The 16,698-nt window shown below is 53.0% G+C and overlaps 1 protein-coding gene across 2 annotated transcripts in view; it reads right to left on the bottom strand.

The window, feature by feature from the left end:
- UBE2F (ubiquitin conjugating enzyme E2 F (putative)) overlaps positions 1-16,286 on the bottom strand; it is a 50,873-nt gene extending 34,587 nt beyond the window's left edge. Inside the window, exons 1-4 of one of the 2 annotated variants that reach the window (XM_029933542.1) lie at positions 16,153-16,219; positions 8,995-9,113; positions 6,804-6,833; positions 2,229-2,294 (exon numbers count right to left, since the gene is read on the bottom strand). In XM_029933542.1, coding sequence (XP_029789402.1) covers positions 2,229-2,294; positions 6,804-6,833; positions 8,995-9,049 — 151 coding nt within the window. In that variant the 5' untranslated portion in view covers positions 9,050-9,113; positions 16,153-16,219. Of the gene's footprint in view, positions 1-2,228; positions 2,295-6,803; positions 6,834-8,994; positions 9,114-16,152 lie in introns of both variants that reach the window. The other variant, XM_029933541.1, reaches the window with a different exon arrangement.
- Between the last annotated feature and the right edge of the window lie 412 nt (positions 16,287-16,698).

A 16,698-nucleotide genomic window follows, 5' to 3' on the forward strand; every position in this document is an offset into this window, starting at 1 on the left:
GCGAGCCTCCGGTGTTGGCTTGGTCTCGTCTCATCCCCTTACCAGTGTTTTCTCTTATTTTGTGAGGTGCTGGGGACCTTTCTGCCCCTTAAAATCAGCTTTCCTCCATCAGCAAAATACATTTCCGTCTTTCCCCTGAGGAGTACACTTACTCCCAAGGGGAGGGACATCCTAAAAGCAAAACTGAGAAAGCGTCACCTAGCATGCACGGAACCTTCCCGCCAGGAGCCAGATAAAAAGGAGCTCTGATCTCAAACGCAGGAGCAGCTCTCCTCCTGGCTCGCTGCGCTGCCACATCGGGGCGGCCAGGGAGCTGGCCTCCACACCGGTGCTCCCCACATGGGGAGCACCTTCTCGCTCCGGCAGAGCCGCGCAATGGCCTCCCGGCATGAAGCGGACGGGACTCCGAGCGGCTGTTTTTTGACCATGATACTAGACAGAAGCTTAGGGTCGACGGATCTCTGCCATGTTTCTCTTCGAGACAAAGGGCAGGGACCACGGCAGCTTCTGGGCGCCCAGACAGCATCTGAAGGGCATGCTGAGCAGACAGCTCGGTGTGACCGCCGTGTCCCGGAGGTACACTCACTACAAACGTAAGCGGCCACAGGCCCCAGAACACAAGTGACTCTTGAATCTGACGGAAGAGTGAATACCGAACTGTAACAACCGTAACTGGGCTCCACTTTCAAGAACAGTTAAGAACATCAAAGATGCTGTCATGTACATAATCACAACAATCATAACATCCGTGTGATGTCATGAAAAATGCAGTTAAAAAAAAAAAAGACAAAGAAAAAAGAGAAACTCTTATTCAGAGATCCGACCTGACACAGACCCACTCACGTCAGATGGTAACAAGCCTGACCAAGTCAACAAAGGTCTCGGAGCGGCCGGAGGGGGCACAGACCCCACGCCTTGGTGGTGCGCAGGGCACCAGCCACTGGAAACGGCCGAGAGGCAGAGGGAAGAAAATGTTTCTACGACAATCACACGGTCCGAGACCACTCAGTACCCAGAACCAGTCTTCATCCCCACAATGATTTCTGAAAATACTCTGCATCACACAACAATGATGACAGTCAATGGCATTCGGAGTGACCTGGAGTCAGCGCCCCTTGCTGAAAGCAGCACAACGTGCAGTGTGCCTGGTGAAGGCGGCCAGAGGGGCTCTACCTGTCACACAGTTCCTGAAGCCCGGAGCCCCGCTGATTCCCGAGCCAGGCGTGCGGAGCCGGGCGCGGCGCTGCCCCCTGCGCTCTCCCGGGGCGGACGGTGCCGGGCGGGGCTTCCGGGCGTGTCCAGCGGTGTTCGCAGAACCGCCAAAGGGATTAGAGGAATTGTCAAGTTTTCAAGCACATTTTGAAAATGAGATTTCTCCCGTTATTTAAAACATCTTCCACAGAAAACAAGCCATCCTACCTGCAGGGAGTTAACTGCCAGGTCTTACTTGTAGGGTCATTATCGCCTACTGAAACTCTGTATTCTCCTCCGTTTTCTAACTGGTGAGTGACTCATTATCCTCAGTTTCTCACTCCCTTCCCCTCCCCTAAATAAAACAGCGCCCTCCCACCCACCGCACAGCAGCGCCGGCCGGCCGTCCGGTGTGAACACCGGCGTGAACACCGGCGGGTCGTGCGCTGCTTAGAGCCGCATGGAGAACGCACTCGAGTCCTTCTGACTGCCCCGTCCGACCAGGGCGGAGTCCGTTGCCGTCCCCGGGGCACCGGGAGCTTAGCCTCTTATCAGCCCCAACACGGCGGCTGGCAATCTGCTCACCCCCGAGCCAGGCCCGGGGCTGCACGGCTCCACACACGATAGCTATTTAATCCTCTGGGCTGTCGCGCGAGATAGGTCCTACTCGCTGCTCACTTTCCAGCGGGCGGCTGGGGCACAGAGGGGATGCGGCACGGGCAGCACGGGCACCCGCCACGAGAAGCAGCGCCAGTCAGGGTTTCCGAGCTCACGGTCCTCAGGGCACAGCAGCAGCCTCCGCACCCCGGCCGGCAGTCCGCACTTTGCTTCCGGAGTTCCCCGAGTGCCCCGGACTCCCTTTGCCCTGCCTGACTTGACTACACGTATCTTCTCTTCATGGGGCATCAAGTCATCACTGTCTCAGCTTTCAGAAAGTTAGAGGACAAATCAGGCCAAGTGTTACGGATCTGGGCAGCCTGGAAACTTTGCTGTCTGAAAACCGCTGTAACACGGGGGGGGGGGGGGGGGAACATTACCTGGGGTCACAGTCAGCTGAAAGCAGTGCAGCTTGTTCGGGTCAGGAAAATGCACCTTACACGTACCTGCAAAAGAAACGGCACGTCAGGAAGGCCGGACAGCCAGCAGCGGCTGCCCTTGAAACACACGTGGGGTTGAAGGTTCTGGAGGGGTCCGTAGACTCCTCCCCACTCTCGGGGTGGCTCTAGCTGTGCCGCCGTGCCAACACTGCAGACCGGAGACTGCCCTGTGTCTCCCTCCTTAATTCCAAAGTGAGACGGCTGCTTTCAACCTTTTAATGATCACTAAGAACTGAGATCTTTCCATTCACTTTAAGAATAATGCTATTTTACTTTGAAAAGAGAAAACCACACCTCAAAAATAATACATGTCGGTAAGGTAACTAAATACGGCAAAACCAGAAAAACGCGGGCCAAACTTCGGGGCTTATTCAGGCCCACCACGGTGAACCGTAGCTCAAAAGGTGTCCACGAGGGGCACCTGGTGGGTCAGTTGGTTAAGCCTCTGACTTTGGCTCGGGTCATGATCTCGAGGTTTGTGAGTTCAAGCCCCGTGTCGGGCTCTGTGCTGAGAGCTCAGAGCCTGGAGCTGCTTCAGATTCTGTCTCCCTCTCTCTCTGTCCCTCTCCACTCACATACTGTCTCTCACTCTCTCTCTTTAATATTTAATAAATAAATATTAAAAAAAGAAAACAATTAACAACAACAAAAGAAAAGTACCCATGAAGTTAGCTAGCACCCAGAGTTTACCTGGTATTAAAAAGAAAACAAAACACACAGTTCTCAGAACCCAACGCGCTCTGCTCAGATGGCAGGGCCCTGTGCCCACTGCACCGTGCCAAAGGGGGCCTGGTGCACCGGGACGAGGAGTTCCCACTAGGAGAGGCAACGGCGAGTGGTCAGACAGAGGCTGGCCCCATCCTACATCTGCTTCCCTCAAACAAAGGGCAGAGAAGAACAGTAAGTACACAAGGAATAAACACCTGCATATCGGGAAGGAATATATGTAGAAACTGTCTATACTTCATAAACTCAGAAGATCCAACACTAAACTCCCCAAGTCACCTACTGACTTTATTTCTTACAAGTCCCCCTGCAAACATTTGCCTGGTTTATAATGGTATAAAATTTCATCGAAAACAGGATGATTTCAAATTTAGACTTGAAGTGACCCTTAGAGATCATCTAGTCCAATGTCCTCAAGCCTGAGATGACACAAAGGTCCAGAGAGGTTCGGCAGCCAGCCCAGAACCACACAGGTTACCAGCGAAAGCGTTGGTTCCCGAAGCAAAGACGAGCCCGCGGCTCCTCTCCGCACACCGCGCCTCACTCATGACCCCCGACGCCGGCAGGGGTGGTGCGTAACCACCACACAGAACTGTTTCTCAGTCCCTGAGGAAAGCACTGCAGAGCGAGGGTGACTCAGTCCGGAAGAGTGAGGAGGGGTCTTCGAGACTACGTGGTCACGTTCCTTACGTCACAAACAAGCTGGGAGGCAGGCAGTTCAAGACTTCTGCCCGAACCACGTGTGTGAACTGCACATGGAATAATGGGAATGTGCTTCATCCTTCCTCATCTTTCTTGTAAAATTTTTTTTCAAATGTTTATTCATTTTTGAGGGAGAGAGAGAGGGAGACTGTGTGAGCAGGGGAAGGGCAGATTGAGGGAGAGCGAGACACAGAACCTGAAGCAGACTCCAGGCCCAGAGTCGTTGGCACAGAGCCTGATGCAGGGCTCGAATCCACGGACCATGAGATCATGACCTGAGCTGAAGTCAGATGCTTCACTGACTGAGCCCCCCAGGCACCCCATTTCTTCCTAATCTTCACTTGAAATGATAAATGCTGTCTTTCCAGTGAGCTATGTGTAACAAAAACATATGACAAGGGCTTAGAAAATGTTCACCGATCAGCTGAAGTTGGCATTATTCATTTATTTTTAATACTTGGCATTCAACTTTGTTTTAGTAAAGGTATAGATGTAGAAATCCATCCTTCTAGAACAAACTGGCCCACCAACAAGTTAACAAGGTAGATTAAAAAAAACAATAAAACTACTGAAAAGAACCAAATATCTTAAAACTCAAAAAAGCCTAACCACCACCACAAAAAGTGAAAAGTCAGGTTTTTGTTTTAGTTCGGTGCAAGGGCTGTATGAAGACCGCAGACTCCGGCCTCTCCTCTGCCGGCGGCACGGCGGGCACGTCAGCCTTCCGTCTATCTGAGAGAGGGGTTTCGTGGCTTTGCAAACGCAGACCTCCGTGACTTGCCTGCCCTGAGCCCCGAACCCAGGGAGTACTTAGCGGGACTCCCAGGGACAAGTCCTTCTCTTTTCCCTCACTAACACTTCAGAGAGACTAAGGGTTTATGCTTTGACAGATCCTTGTTTCCCGTGTGGGGAGCTGTGTCCTTTTGGAAGCCACGGCTTACCTGTGTAAACTAACTTAGACTTTCCCGACTCTGACGGGCAGAGGGTAGCGAGAAAGTGAGAAAAGAGGCAGATAGCACGTGGCTTTGTTTTTTTTTTTACTCTGACACCTGGGCCATCAAGGCCAGCAAGATACCTTTTTCAAACCTAAGGTAATAAAATCCTGGCTTAAAAGCTGACTACACTTTTTAAAGCTCCACGCCCAACATGGGGTTTGAACTCAGGACCCTGAGCTCAAGAGTCATGCTCTACCTACCGACTGAGCCAGTTTGTGCTTTAACCAAAATTTTAGATAAAGCTAAAGTGATCCTCCTATATGGGCCCAACAATCTCTGTCAGAGTCTTATTTAAGGACAAAATGAACTGTGTGTGCGCAGTAACTTCTCAAGGTCTCTGATTAAACACACGCGTGTGTACATACACAAGCCCTTTCCGAGAATCCCAACACACTTCCTTCCTTCTGATGAGTAGAAAACGTTAAGGTCAAACAATTCAGGGCTTCTTAAAGACATTTTTGACTGAGACCTGTCGGGCCACCAAGTTTTCTGTCTGCCTCAGGCAAGGATTATCACTCTCCGGAGAGTGAACCAGCAAACAAGATTTGCATCTAGAGGCTGCAGACTGCCATTTCCTGGTCAAAATAACTTTGGCGTCTGTCATGCTGGGCCAGACGTGGAGTGGCCAAGGTGCACAAAAGATCAAAACCGTATTTTGGATTATTCAGTGCTAACTCCCCCCTTCCCAGCATTGCTGAGGCAAATCTGGGCGTTTCTTCTGATATGCATTTGACTCTGTTTACCTGGTAACTGACCTTGGTCAGCTGCTTTGTTTTCTCGCCTTGAAACCTTCATAAGAGACAGTTTTCTGAATAAAGCTCTCAAGAACCGTGAGTTGTGTCTTTACTCTCTGCGTCTCCCTCTCCTGCCCCCTTTTTCTCTCCCTCCCTCAGGAGAAGGACCCGCGACGATTCTCCGCTCTGCCCGTCGGGGCGGACGAAGCAGGTACCACCGAACGCCGGGGACGAGTGCGCCGGACCCGGCCTCCGGGTTATGACAGAGACCCACACTAAGAAGCCTATTTTATATCACAACCCACCACACCCATATGTAAATACCATAAATTAAAACTAATTGTTTAGGAAGCAGTGTGTACTTACCCTTACAAACTGGAACACCCACTACCATACTGCTAACTTAGACGGTGGCGGGAGCAGATTCTGGCCTCGTAAGGTGGGCCAGACACCGAGTTCTCTAGAACGTGGGGACCCACCAGGAGTCAGACCAGGAGACCAATGTGTAAAATATTTCACCTACACTGAAAAACATCCTTAACCTCTGAACTGTTTTTAACCAAGTATGATGATAACAAGTCCTAATTCAAAAAAATACTAAAATGGTCAAAGCTCTCAGGGTTTAGTGGTCTTATAAAAAAATATGGTAAGTTTGGGAAGCGATTAGTAAGAGGAAAAAACCCGCACTTTACAGACATCACACAAATGAGCTGCCTGGTGAGTGAGGCTGCTCACCGGTGAGGACCGCACCTGTGCCTGGGCCGGGGGGACAGCTGTGACATCGGGGCAGTAGGGCCATCCCAGCTCATGCACAGAGATAAGCTATAAGCAAGCACTTTGTGGACCAAAAAGGCGGTACTGTCACTCACAAGAATAGGACTGTCTGTCATTGATTTGTATCTTTTACTCAAAGAGGACATGGGACAGGGGCACCTGGGTGGCTCAGTAGCTGAACATCTAATTCTTGATTTCGGCTCAGGTCAAAATGCCATGGTTCGTGCGCTCAAGCGCTGTGCCTCTCCTCTCTCTCTACCCCGCCCCAGGTCATGCACGTGCGGTCTCTAAAATTAGAACAGGATGTGGGACAGAAGGCTGTGGGAGAGATACAAAACCTAACCAAGTTACCTGTGCCACAATAAGGAGACCAAGCACCGCTGTGCTGCCTTCAGAAAAATGGTTAAGTACCTCATTCTTCTCAGAGCCCTGAATAAATCCTATCTATCTGCACAAAATTACAACTTCCTCCTGACACACATGAAAACCAGGCTTTGGGCCATGCGAGGTCATTACAACATACGAAGCTTCTCCAGGCAGTTACCCGGCAGCACTTAGAGTCTGGGTGTGGACGCCATACTTACACGGTAAATTAGCTTCAAGCTCGGCAACCTCTGTGGAAACAAAGAGACCATCGTTAATACCCATCAACTCTCCACATAAAATCCCTACTCTAAACTGGCAACCTCTTTCTAAACTGGCAACTACTTCCAGAACGCTGCGGAACAAAACGGGCTGAGTACCTGAAATCTACACTTGGCCTACTGTTAAGACTTAAAGCCGTGGAACTGCTTTCAAATACACAAAGGGGCTTGTGGGATGCCGGCAGATATGGTCACGGGCCCTTGAAAACATACTTGGTATAAATGAAAATATTTTAAAATTCACACAAAATTCCCCATAGGTAAACGGTCACTAAACTGTTTTTGAAAGTCTCGTTCCCGCACACAGTGGGGCTACTGCCCTGGGAATAGGATTTACACACGCACCTTGTGTCTCTTCGGCTTCCCTCAGACCTGTCTTCCCATGCAGGCTTGCCCTGTGTGTGCTGGACCTTTCCAGAGAGAAAACTCTGCCTCCTGCCAGGGCCCCAGGCCGTGTCCCTCGCCTGCTATCTGTCAACATCTCACAGCCGCCCAGGGAGCATAGCTCTGAGCTGCTGGCCCGGCCCCTCCTGCCAGCCACTCACTCAGCAGTCCGGCCCAGCGTCCCTCTGCCAGGACAAAGCCGCAGACCCCCCCATTGCTACTATCAAGAGCACTCCAGGACACCCGGAAATTAGTAGGCAGGCAAGTCATCAGTGCCTCAGACATAACAGAACGTGTTCTGGGTCCTGGGAGCACACAGACCCCCACCCACTGTGGAGACTAGAGGAAGGGGGTCTATAGGCCAGGCTTTAAAGAAGACACAGAATTAAGGACAATAGGAGAGGGAAAAATAAGGTATGGCAAGGAAGATAAGTTAGTGACGTGCAAGGGCACGGGGCAGACAAGCCCAGGCATGAACAGGCATGCGGCACACCCAGAGCAATGGGTACAAGACAGAGCGATGACAAACAAGGAGGGCCCTGTGTGCACGTTCTAGAGTTCTAGACTTGAATCTGCAGCAATAGGGAGCAGAGGGTCATTTCTGCACAAAAGTTTCCAAACTTTCCTCAAGAGGACAATTTCAGAAAGAGCAAAGGGGAGGTCCAGTGAGCTATGACCGGAGGCGGCCGGGGCCCAGCAAAGGCAGGGACGGTCGGAGAGCCTGAGGGCACAGGGGACGCAAGGGTCTGCCAGCTGTGTGGGGCTGGCAGGTCCCAGATGGCACCGAGGGCTGAGAGAGGAGTTAGCTGAAACCTGGGTGCACGGCCAGGGCCAAGGAGACCCCGTGGCAACGTCACCCAGACGTCATGAGACTGATGAGAACGAAGCTCAGCAGAGAACAGAGTCACTCATGACAAACCGGCGTTAAAGTAGGAGACACATGGGGAATGTGAGTGACTCAACAGAGTCTGGCCCAGGGAAGCGAGGGCCCAGATGTGGCTCAGACCCTGCTGAGGGCCTTCGAAACAGCAGGAAGCCAGGTGGCAACATGGAAACCAGATTCCAAAGAACTAAGAAGTAAATGGGGGGTCAAAATACAGAGCAGTGGGGAGGGGATTCCTTCAAGTGAAGTGCGGACAGGGGGCAGCGGAAGGGACGCACACACCGCGAGGCTGAGCAGCTGAACACCGAGCGCGCCAGCGGGAGGAGGGCTCATCCCCACTCTGACGCGAAGCCCGGAGACTCAGAGGCCATTAATATCCGCCACCTGAGAATCTGGGTGTAGACAGGCAGACCGCTAAATGTGTCTGCTCTGGGCTCCAGGGATCTGGAACGGGCATCCAGAACAGTGGAGCGGCGCAGAGGAGGGAGGAGCTAGGGAGCGGAAGGAGCTCCGGGGTCCTCCAGTGCTCTGTCCATGGCCCTAGCCAGGAGACTGACCTCACGCCTGAGACAAGGGGCAAATGTCTTCCCTGGAGCTGGGCACAGAGACAGGAGCGACAGTTAATTACCCTCCTGCTGTCACTGGAGAAGGAACAAGTTTTGTCATGAAGTGTGGGCTGGGGAAGTCTGTTTCCTCGGCCACCTTACACTGTGGTACATTTTACATTTAAGATCTAGTCACTCGACACAACATGAGGATAATCCAATGAACGTTCACTATCGTTTTTTTCTAACGACCACAGTGAACTTCAGTTTTGTCTTTTTGACCGGCCCCTTCTCACCGTCCTGGGGACAGGGCACTCACTAAAGAAAAGGGCAAAGGTGGGCTGAGGCCGCAGTGCTACCCACTCCGAGGACATCAATACCAGGTCCTCTGAGCCCCTCCCAGGGCCACACTCCAGTCTGGCAGCTCACACAGGGCATCTGTTTTATCAAAAAAAACATACATTTTAACAAATGAGTCATTCATATTAATCACTCTAAAATAAATGTTACCTGGGGGCACCTGGGTGGCTCAGTCGATTAAGGGTGTTAAGGGTCTAACACTCGGATTTCAGTTCAGGTCATTATCTTACTGTTAGTGAGATCAAGCTCACATTTGTGAGTGCAGAGCCTGCTTAGGATTCTCTCTCCTCTCTTTCTCTCTCTCTCTCTCTGGCCCCTCCCACTCCCACACACCTTATTGATAAGAACTTAACAACAAACTGTCCTTGAGGGCCCTTGTTTTGAGAGACTGATGTGGCAAGCCTGCCCCGACTAGGTGTGAAACGGGCAGTCTGGTGTGCCCAGAGGATCTGAGGAGGAAGGGCCACATAACAGAAGCAAAATGTCTAAGGCGGTCATGTGGTGCCAAGGGTTGGGGAGAAGCAGGGTCAGGACATAGAAGGACAGCAAGGCACTGACCAGGGCCATGGTGGTGACAAAGTCACAGAAGCAGACCCCTGCCCCCGCTCAATGGGCCCAGAGGCCTGTGTCCAGAGGATGCCTCACTGGAGAGCAGGGACCCCCCACCCCCCACCCCCGGGGTTGCACATGGACCACCTGTAGAGTTTTCTGCTCTTTTCCCCGAGTATCAAACAACCGCTTTGCCAAGGCACAATTTACAAGAAAACAAATCCACTAAGTGTGTGATTCAATAATTTCTAGTTAAAACCTGGAGTTGTGCATCCATCGCCATAATCTAGAACCTGCTGGGCTCTTACAGCTCCGAGCCCTACTCAGACCGATCACGTGGAGAGTTCTACGTGGGGCCCAGACCTCTGAAGGTTTTCCTCTCCAGGTACAGGAAGCCACCACAGGCCATTTGGCCACAGTGGCACACAGATATTTACATAGATGGACTTGATAACTTCACGTTGTAGTCTAGAATTTCAGCTCCAAAGATGAGCACTGTGCTCGCATTTCCAGGTTCAGTGTCACCCAGTCTAGGACAGCGGACAAGGGAGAGCCCACCACAGTCAGGGCCGCTGCAGGGTTTTGGTCCACGAGCAGACAGGGAGCACAATTTCAATAAAGATGCTCAGCGTCTCAGCTCAGCCTGGTGCGGAGGATAAAATAAGACGCACTCCCTTGGTCTCTACACTTCAAATGATGGCAAATTAAGAATTTATTAACATCAGTAGTTATACCTTAGACTCTACACACACGAAGCCCACGGCCAAAGAGACCAGAGAAATGCTTTACAGGCTCGTGAGGCCTGTTAGTAAAGCAGCGGCCCCTGCACGGGACATCACTGCCTGCAGGACACACTGCTACCTGGAAAAGAGCGAGACATTCGGGTATTTTTAGCCTGCTGCAGTCTCGCCTGTTCCAGGATGCTAGCACCGCTACCCCTCACTGGCCCTGCCTCTCATCTTGCACAATTCCATGGCTGCACAACTTCCTTCTGAAAATTCAGACTCTTTGCCTTTCTAACTAAAAAGCAAACCGCAGAGCCCACTTGAAGCATGACTGGACTGAAATAAGCAGATGACAAATCCACCTGATGACCACGGCGGCCCTCACATGGCACGTACTCGCCCCTTTCTGCCACGCTGCTCACAGTACAGCACTCTTGTGCCCACGCTGCCTGTCACTCAGATCTGCACATGCCTCACAGTAGGGGCCGCACAGTGTGACCCAGCCCTGCAACCCCAGGACTCAGGCCCGGGCTTGGCACACACACAGGTCGCTCAGAAAATGTTAACAAACGAGCACCCTTGCCAGCAAACTGGCGGGTTCCCTGGTGTGTGTGTCCTGGGACGGGAGAAGCCCTTCTCTTCCTACAGTTAGGGACCAGCGCACTCCAAAGGTGCTGTGGAAGTGTGCTCCACCCAAGTTCCTATGTTGAAGCCCTAGCCCTGCCCCCACATGTGATGGAATTAGGAAGTGGGGTCTTTGGGAGGTGATCAGAATTAGATGAGTTCATGAGGGTAGGGCCTTCACGTTGGCATTAGTGCCCTTATAAGAGACACCAGGTACTTGCGAACCGGGAAGGGGGTCATGACCGGAACTGAGTCCAGTGATGCCTTGATTTTGGCCTTCCCAGCCTTTAGAACCATGAGAAATAAATGTGTGTTGTTGACACCACCCCACCTACGGTATTTGCTGACGGCGGCCGGAGCAGAGACAAAGGCCAGTCACAGACAGCGACAGTCCTTGGCAAACGCCAGCCCCAAGCCCCGCCAGGTAGGGCAGCGGGGCCTTCCACCCAGGCACAGATGCAGCTACCTCCCAAAAGACTTGATCACCTGCTTCCACCTGAACCGCTACCTCTTAGATTTCTTTGGCTAGAACTTTCTCTTAGCTTCCTGCCTGTCTTTATGCATTGAGCACCCCTTCTGTACTCTCAGCACCCACACACCGTGCCATTATCTGGGAGACACTTGGACTAAGGGCATCAGCTCCTCCAGAGACAGCACCGCTCGAGCCCAGGCCTGAGGACCTCATGGAGCCTCACCTCAGCCGTTCAGCTCAGTCTAGGGCCCTTTAGCAGCAGACAGCGGGCGCAAAGCACCCACAGTCCCCTTCCTACTCAGAGGGAGCCAGGTTGCTGCCCTGAAAACCAGCACGGCTGCTAAACAGAGATTGGTATCAGTGGGAGCGGAACCCAAGGCCTCATACCGCCCCCACTTTCAACAGGAGTGAACATGGTCGACTCAAAATCTCTCTGTATTCCACAACCCTCCCCGCCCCACTGGCCTACTGCATACACCCACGGGGGCCAAGTTTCCTGGGCAGCTCCAATGGCTTTTACCCTTTCAACAAAGCATTTTTTAAAGGTTAGCCTTGGGCCAGCTGCCTTAGCTCCATGGTAGCAGGACTCCTCCCTCTGGGCCACTGCTCCAGTTTTAAAAATACACACAGTAGTGCCTGGGGGGCTCAGCTGTTGAACATCCGACTTCCGCTTGGGTCATGATCTCCATGCTCCATGGGTTCGAGCCCCACTCGAGTTCTGTGCTGACAGCTCAGAGCCTGGAGCCTGCTTCAGATCTGTCTCCTCCTCTCTTTGCCCCTCCCTCTCCCTCCTCAAAAATAAACATTAAATAAACAGACAGATAAATAAATAACGTGCATGCTATAGCGCTAAGTGCTCTGAGTACTCTGCCAACACGGCAAGGCAAAGCCCGAGCCCGCCCCCAGGGTCCTGGGCAGGGCCTGGCACAGAGAAAGAAAACAATAAATGGTTCTCTTCCCCCCACTCTTCCAGGGACTGCACTGGACAGGCCCCTCCTATCCCATCCCATGACCAAACTGCTCAGGTGGGCACAGCAGCTCACCTGCAGCCCCACATGGCACCCCGAGGAGGCACGTGCACCCTAGTCCCTGGGGAGCACATGGAGGTCAGCAGCCAGACCTCTCTGCTCCGGGCCTGGAGTGCGGAGAGCCACCCACCACAGCCCCAGGCCACCAGAAACCACCTGGGGTGCAGGGCTGATGTGGATAAAGGTGCACACGGATTCATTCTCTCTTGTTCCCCTAATTCCAGAGCTGACCCTGACCTCAGCTCAGTGCAAGTCTTCACATTTAACAAGGACTGGTAGAGGTGAAGGATCCTGCTGGCTCCTTCCTGGAGTCTCCTGGGGTATTCACGGGTCACTACCAGTAGGCTGGAACACGGCTGGACTAAAATGTCAAGTGAAAAAATGAAAGAACGTAAAGACACGTATGATCCTACTGTACAAAAGGTGCTAAGCTTCTGCTAGATAAGACTCTGCTAGGCTTTTTTGGATGGTGGGGAGCACATCAGACTTAGAACTTGATGGGATCAGTGGCCCCATGAACGTCCACCAGGAACTTAGTCCCACCTGCCCTGTGGCTAAAAACACTGGTAAAGGCTCCCTAGTCCGGGCCTGACACAGTGTCCGAAGGTCCTAGGATTCAGGGCACACAGCAGCTCTCAGTCTCAGCCCACAGATACTCCATTGTTCGGCACCCTCCACGGGCTACAGCTGTTGCCGCTGCCGCAGGCGTCCCCCCACTTCCAGCCTGGAGGACGTCCCTGACAGTTACCCAGAGGGTGCAGATGAAAAGGTGGTGTGACCGAGGTGCCAGCACAGGAGAGGGCCCTGCTGGGCAGTTGCTCCCAAGCAGGCTTTAGTTTTCTCAGGAGATGGACCCCAGCCTTCCAGAGGCAAGAAAAGTGACAGGAGCTACAGCCATGCAGCCATGACCAGGCCGGCCGCCCTCCGCTGTCCCATCCAGCGGCTCAACCTGATAGCCATCCATCAAGTGAGATCCCAACCTCGGGGTGACAGGATACCCCCCTCCCCACACGGCTGTCGGCAGATGGCCTTCAGCTCTCAGTCCTTCCAGGAACTGCGTGGGCTGCACAGACCCCCTGGCCCCAGCCCCCTCCCTCAGGGCACCCCCCAGGGACAAGTGATCATCACAGAGCAGGAAGACCTGACCATCTCGTCTGCCGGGGGACAGCTCCAAAGCAGAGGCGGTCTGCTCCTGATTCTTACTCTGCCTGAGCCCGCAGCCTTCCTCTCCCTCCACAGGTGTCAGTCCCGGGCATACTCCTTTCTAACTCTCTGCGGACACATTCCGCATCCCAGGAATTCAGCCGGTGGCACTGAATCTCAACATGCTTTCCTGTAACTTAATGATCTCCCATGAGCCCAAGTCACAGCCCAGGGTGACAGTCCTGACTACAGCAATCTTATTGAACTCAGACACCTGACTTCTCAAAGTCCCCAAAGGGGGCTTCCCTTACAAGAGGCTTCACCCAGCCACCCCGAGCACCCCAAAATGCTGCGGACTCCTGGACTCCACACACCACTTCCACCATCAGAAAGCCCCAGAACAAAGCCCTTGGCCACATCCAGCCAAGGAGGAGTGCTCTAGGTGCGGACCTGGTAACCACGGACCACCAGGGCACCCTTTATTATGCACTGGTTTTTCACAGTCCCCAGTGTCAGGTCAGGCCCACCCTTGCTCTCTCCCCACCCTCCACCCCAAGCCCAAACTGCTCTCCCCTCAGCCGGCTCAGCTTGGTCCCATAGCAGGAGGGAGCAGGCCACATGAAGGGTGTGTCACTGAGCCCTGCTCCCCACATCCACCCCAGAAACCTGTCATCACCAGCGCCCTGGGAGGATGGAAACAGGTGGCCTCGTGAGGTGGTTCTGCACCTCTCTCTGATGAGTCTCCCAAGGTCAAGGACCTTAGCAGGGCCCTGTAAACCCAGTCAAAGACACCTGTCCTGGAAGCTGGAGCAGAGTTCAGCTTTGTGAGCCTCAATGGGCCCCCCTGGGACGTACTGGGCCCCAGAGCCATTTGAGAGCTTGCAGGTGAGTCCCTGAGCAGGGTGGACAGTGTGCAGGAGCCCTTACACCGCCCCGAATGCTCTTTCCAGTGGACTTGCACTTCTGCTCACTCAGATTTGGCTGGCCGGGCCTGCTGCCCCAGAGCCTACCCCACCCCAAAGTGCAGGTCCAGCTCTCCTGCTAAACAGGGTTGTAACCTGGGCAAGTGTCTTAGCCTCTCTGAGTCTCAGTTCTTCAGCTACAAAATGAACCACCCACCTGGCAAGACCTAGAAAAAGCCAAACGAGAACTGCCTTCTAAAGTGTCCAACGAAGGGCCTGGCCCCGAGTGCCCAGTGTACACAAGTTGCCACTAACCATGACGACGAGGGACCCGGTGAAGTGGATGGGCCAGTCCACCCGCTGCTTCCCAGCCGCTCCTCCTCAGCTAACTTCCGGACCTTCCTCACTGGAACCCCCGGGCGCTACAGCACCCTCCACCTAAGGACAGGGCCCACACCTCAAACCCCTTCCTCCGCTCTCGTGGCTCCTGGCTTCCTGTGCAGATGGGACCCTTGAGCCAGCATCTGGGAAAGAGATTCAAGGCCTACAGGGCCATCAGGTGAGGAGCCCTGGGTCCCACCCAGACTCCTGCAGAGCCATCACCAATTCTGGATTTAACCAGACGTCTGTAAACAATGATCTTTACTCCCTCGTCAGGGAACTCCCTCGTCACCCATCAGGCTGTCACCCATCAGGCCAGACAAACCTGAGCTAAGGCAAGCTGCAGGGGCAGAAAGAACAAGGAGGAGGGCGCTGCCGAAGACCCCCCCAAGCCTGGTGCCTTCTTGCTCCCACAGCCAGTCCTAACTAACTGTGTCGCCCGTCTTTTTTCCTAGCTCCTCCACGCTTAAAAAATGTAAACACAGGCCAGAAAACAGAAAGTGCTACAAATTCTGAGCTCTTTGGGGCAGAAACTATTTCTTCTTCATCTGCTGTAGTCTCATGACCCAAGGACACTGGCCCTGCACCTGACGGCTGTAAGTCTGTTCAATGACTGAATGCAAAAGTCCCATACAAACGCATGCATATTCTCTCTCTCTCTCTCTCTCTCTCTCTCTCTCTCTCTCTCTCTCTCACACACACACACACACACACACACACACACACACACACACAACTACACAAACTCTTCTCCAAACACAAGAGTTCTGGGACACTCGGTTATTAATTCGGTAAAGAGAACCAATTTTGTTTGTACAAGGCTCTCCTCAGGCTGTGACTCGAATAAAGCACGGAAGGATGCCGAGATGACTGACCTCCTCTCCTTGCCTATGCAGACCAGACATGGGTGCTGAGGTGCTGGAGAGGGAGAGGGACCCTGGAGCTTGTGACTGAGCACCAGAAAGGAAGGTCCTCCCCCGCCACACCCTGATGGCACTGGGACCAGTCCCGGGCCTGACTCCCAGCACCGGAGCCCTTCCCCTAGCATCCCAGCCGGCCCTCAGGGGCACAATCCGGGCGTGTGAGGCACACGCCAGGTTCCCTGGTCGGGAGCGTTCCTGCAGTGTGCGCGCAGCACCAAGTCCTTGTGAGGGACGAGCAATCATGTCTTTAAATGTTTTCAAGTAAGTATTTCTATTCAGCAACAGGCCATTTCTTATGCCAGAGGGGCCTCCGGTCAGACTTCATTTTGTTACAGGCTAGAAGACAGCTCGGGAGGAAGGGTGACATCACCTTTCACAAGCAGCCTGTCTCTCACAGACACCCTCCGCGTGGAGTCAGAGGCCGGGGCTGACGTCCGGGACCCCCTGAGCCCGTCGTCCCGCTTCAGCTTGCTCGCCAGCGTCAGCATTGCTGCCGCCTCTACCCTGAAAGACAGACCGCAGCAGGGTTAAGGACATGTCTCTAGACAATGACGGGAGCCACAGTAAAACAAAGTGGCTACCTGTTTCCTAGAACTTAGTTACAGAAAAACTCAGCACATAAGGTGCATTGGTAAGACTGGATTCCTTCATAATTAATTTGGGAAATCTCTGTGCTATCCTGTGCAAGTTTAATTTCTTAAAGTATGATCGAAAATTTTAACAGGAGAACCATGGGGCGCCTGAGTGGTTGAGCTGGTTGTGCGTTCAACTCTTGACTTCAGCTCAGGTCATGATCTCACGGTTTGTGAGTTTGAGCCCCAAATCAAGCTCTGTGCTGACGGCTCCGAGCCTGCTTGGGATTCTCTCTCCCAAAATATATAAACTTAAAAAAAAAAAAAAAAAAACTAAAAAAGGG

Source organism: Suricata suricatta, chromosome 3 (genome assembly GCF_006229205.1).
Source record: "Suricata suricatta isolate VVHF042 chromosome 3, meerkat_22Aug2017_6uvM2_HiC, whole genome shotgun sequence".
Taxonomy (NCBI): Eukaryota; Metazoa; Chordata; class Mammalia; order Carnivora; family Herpestidae; genus Suricata; species Suricata suricatta.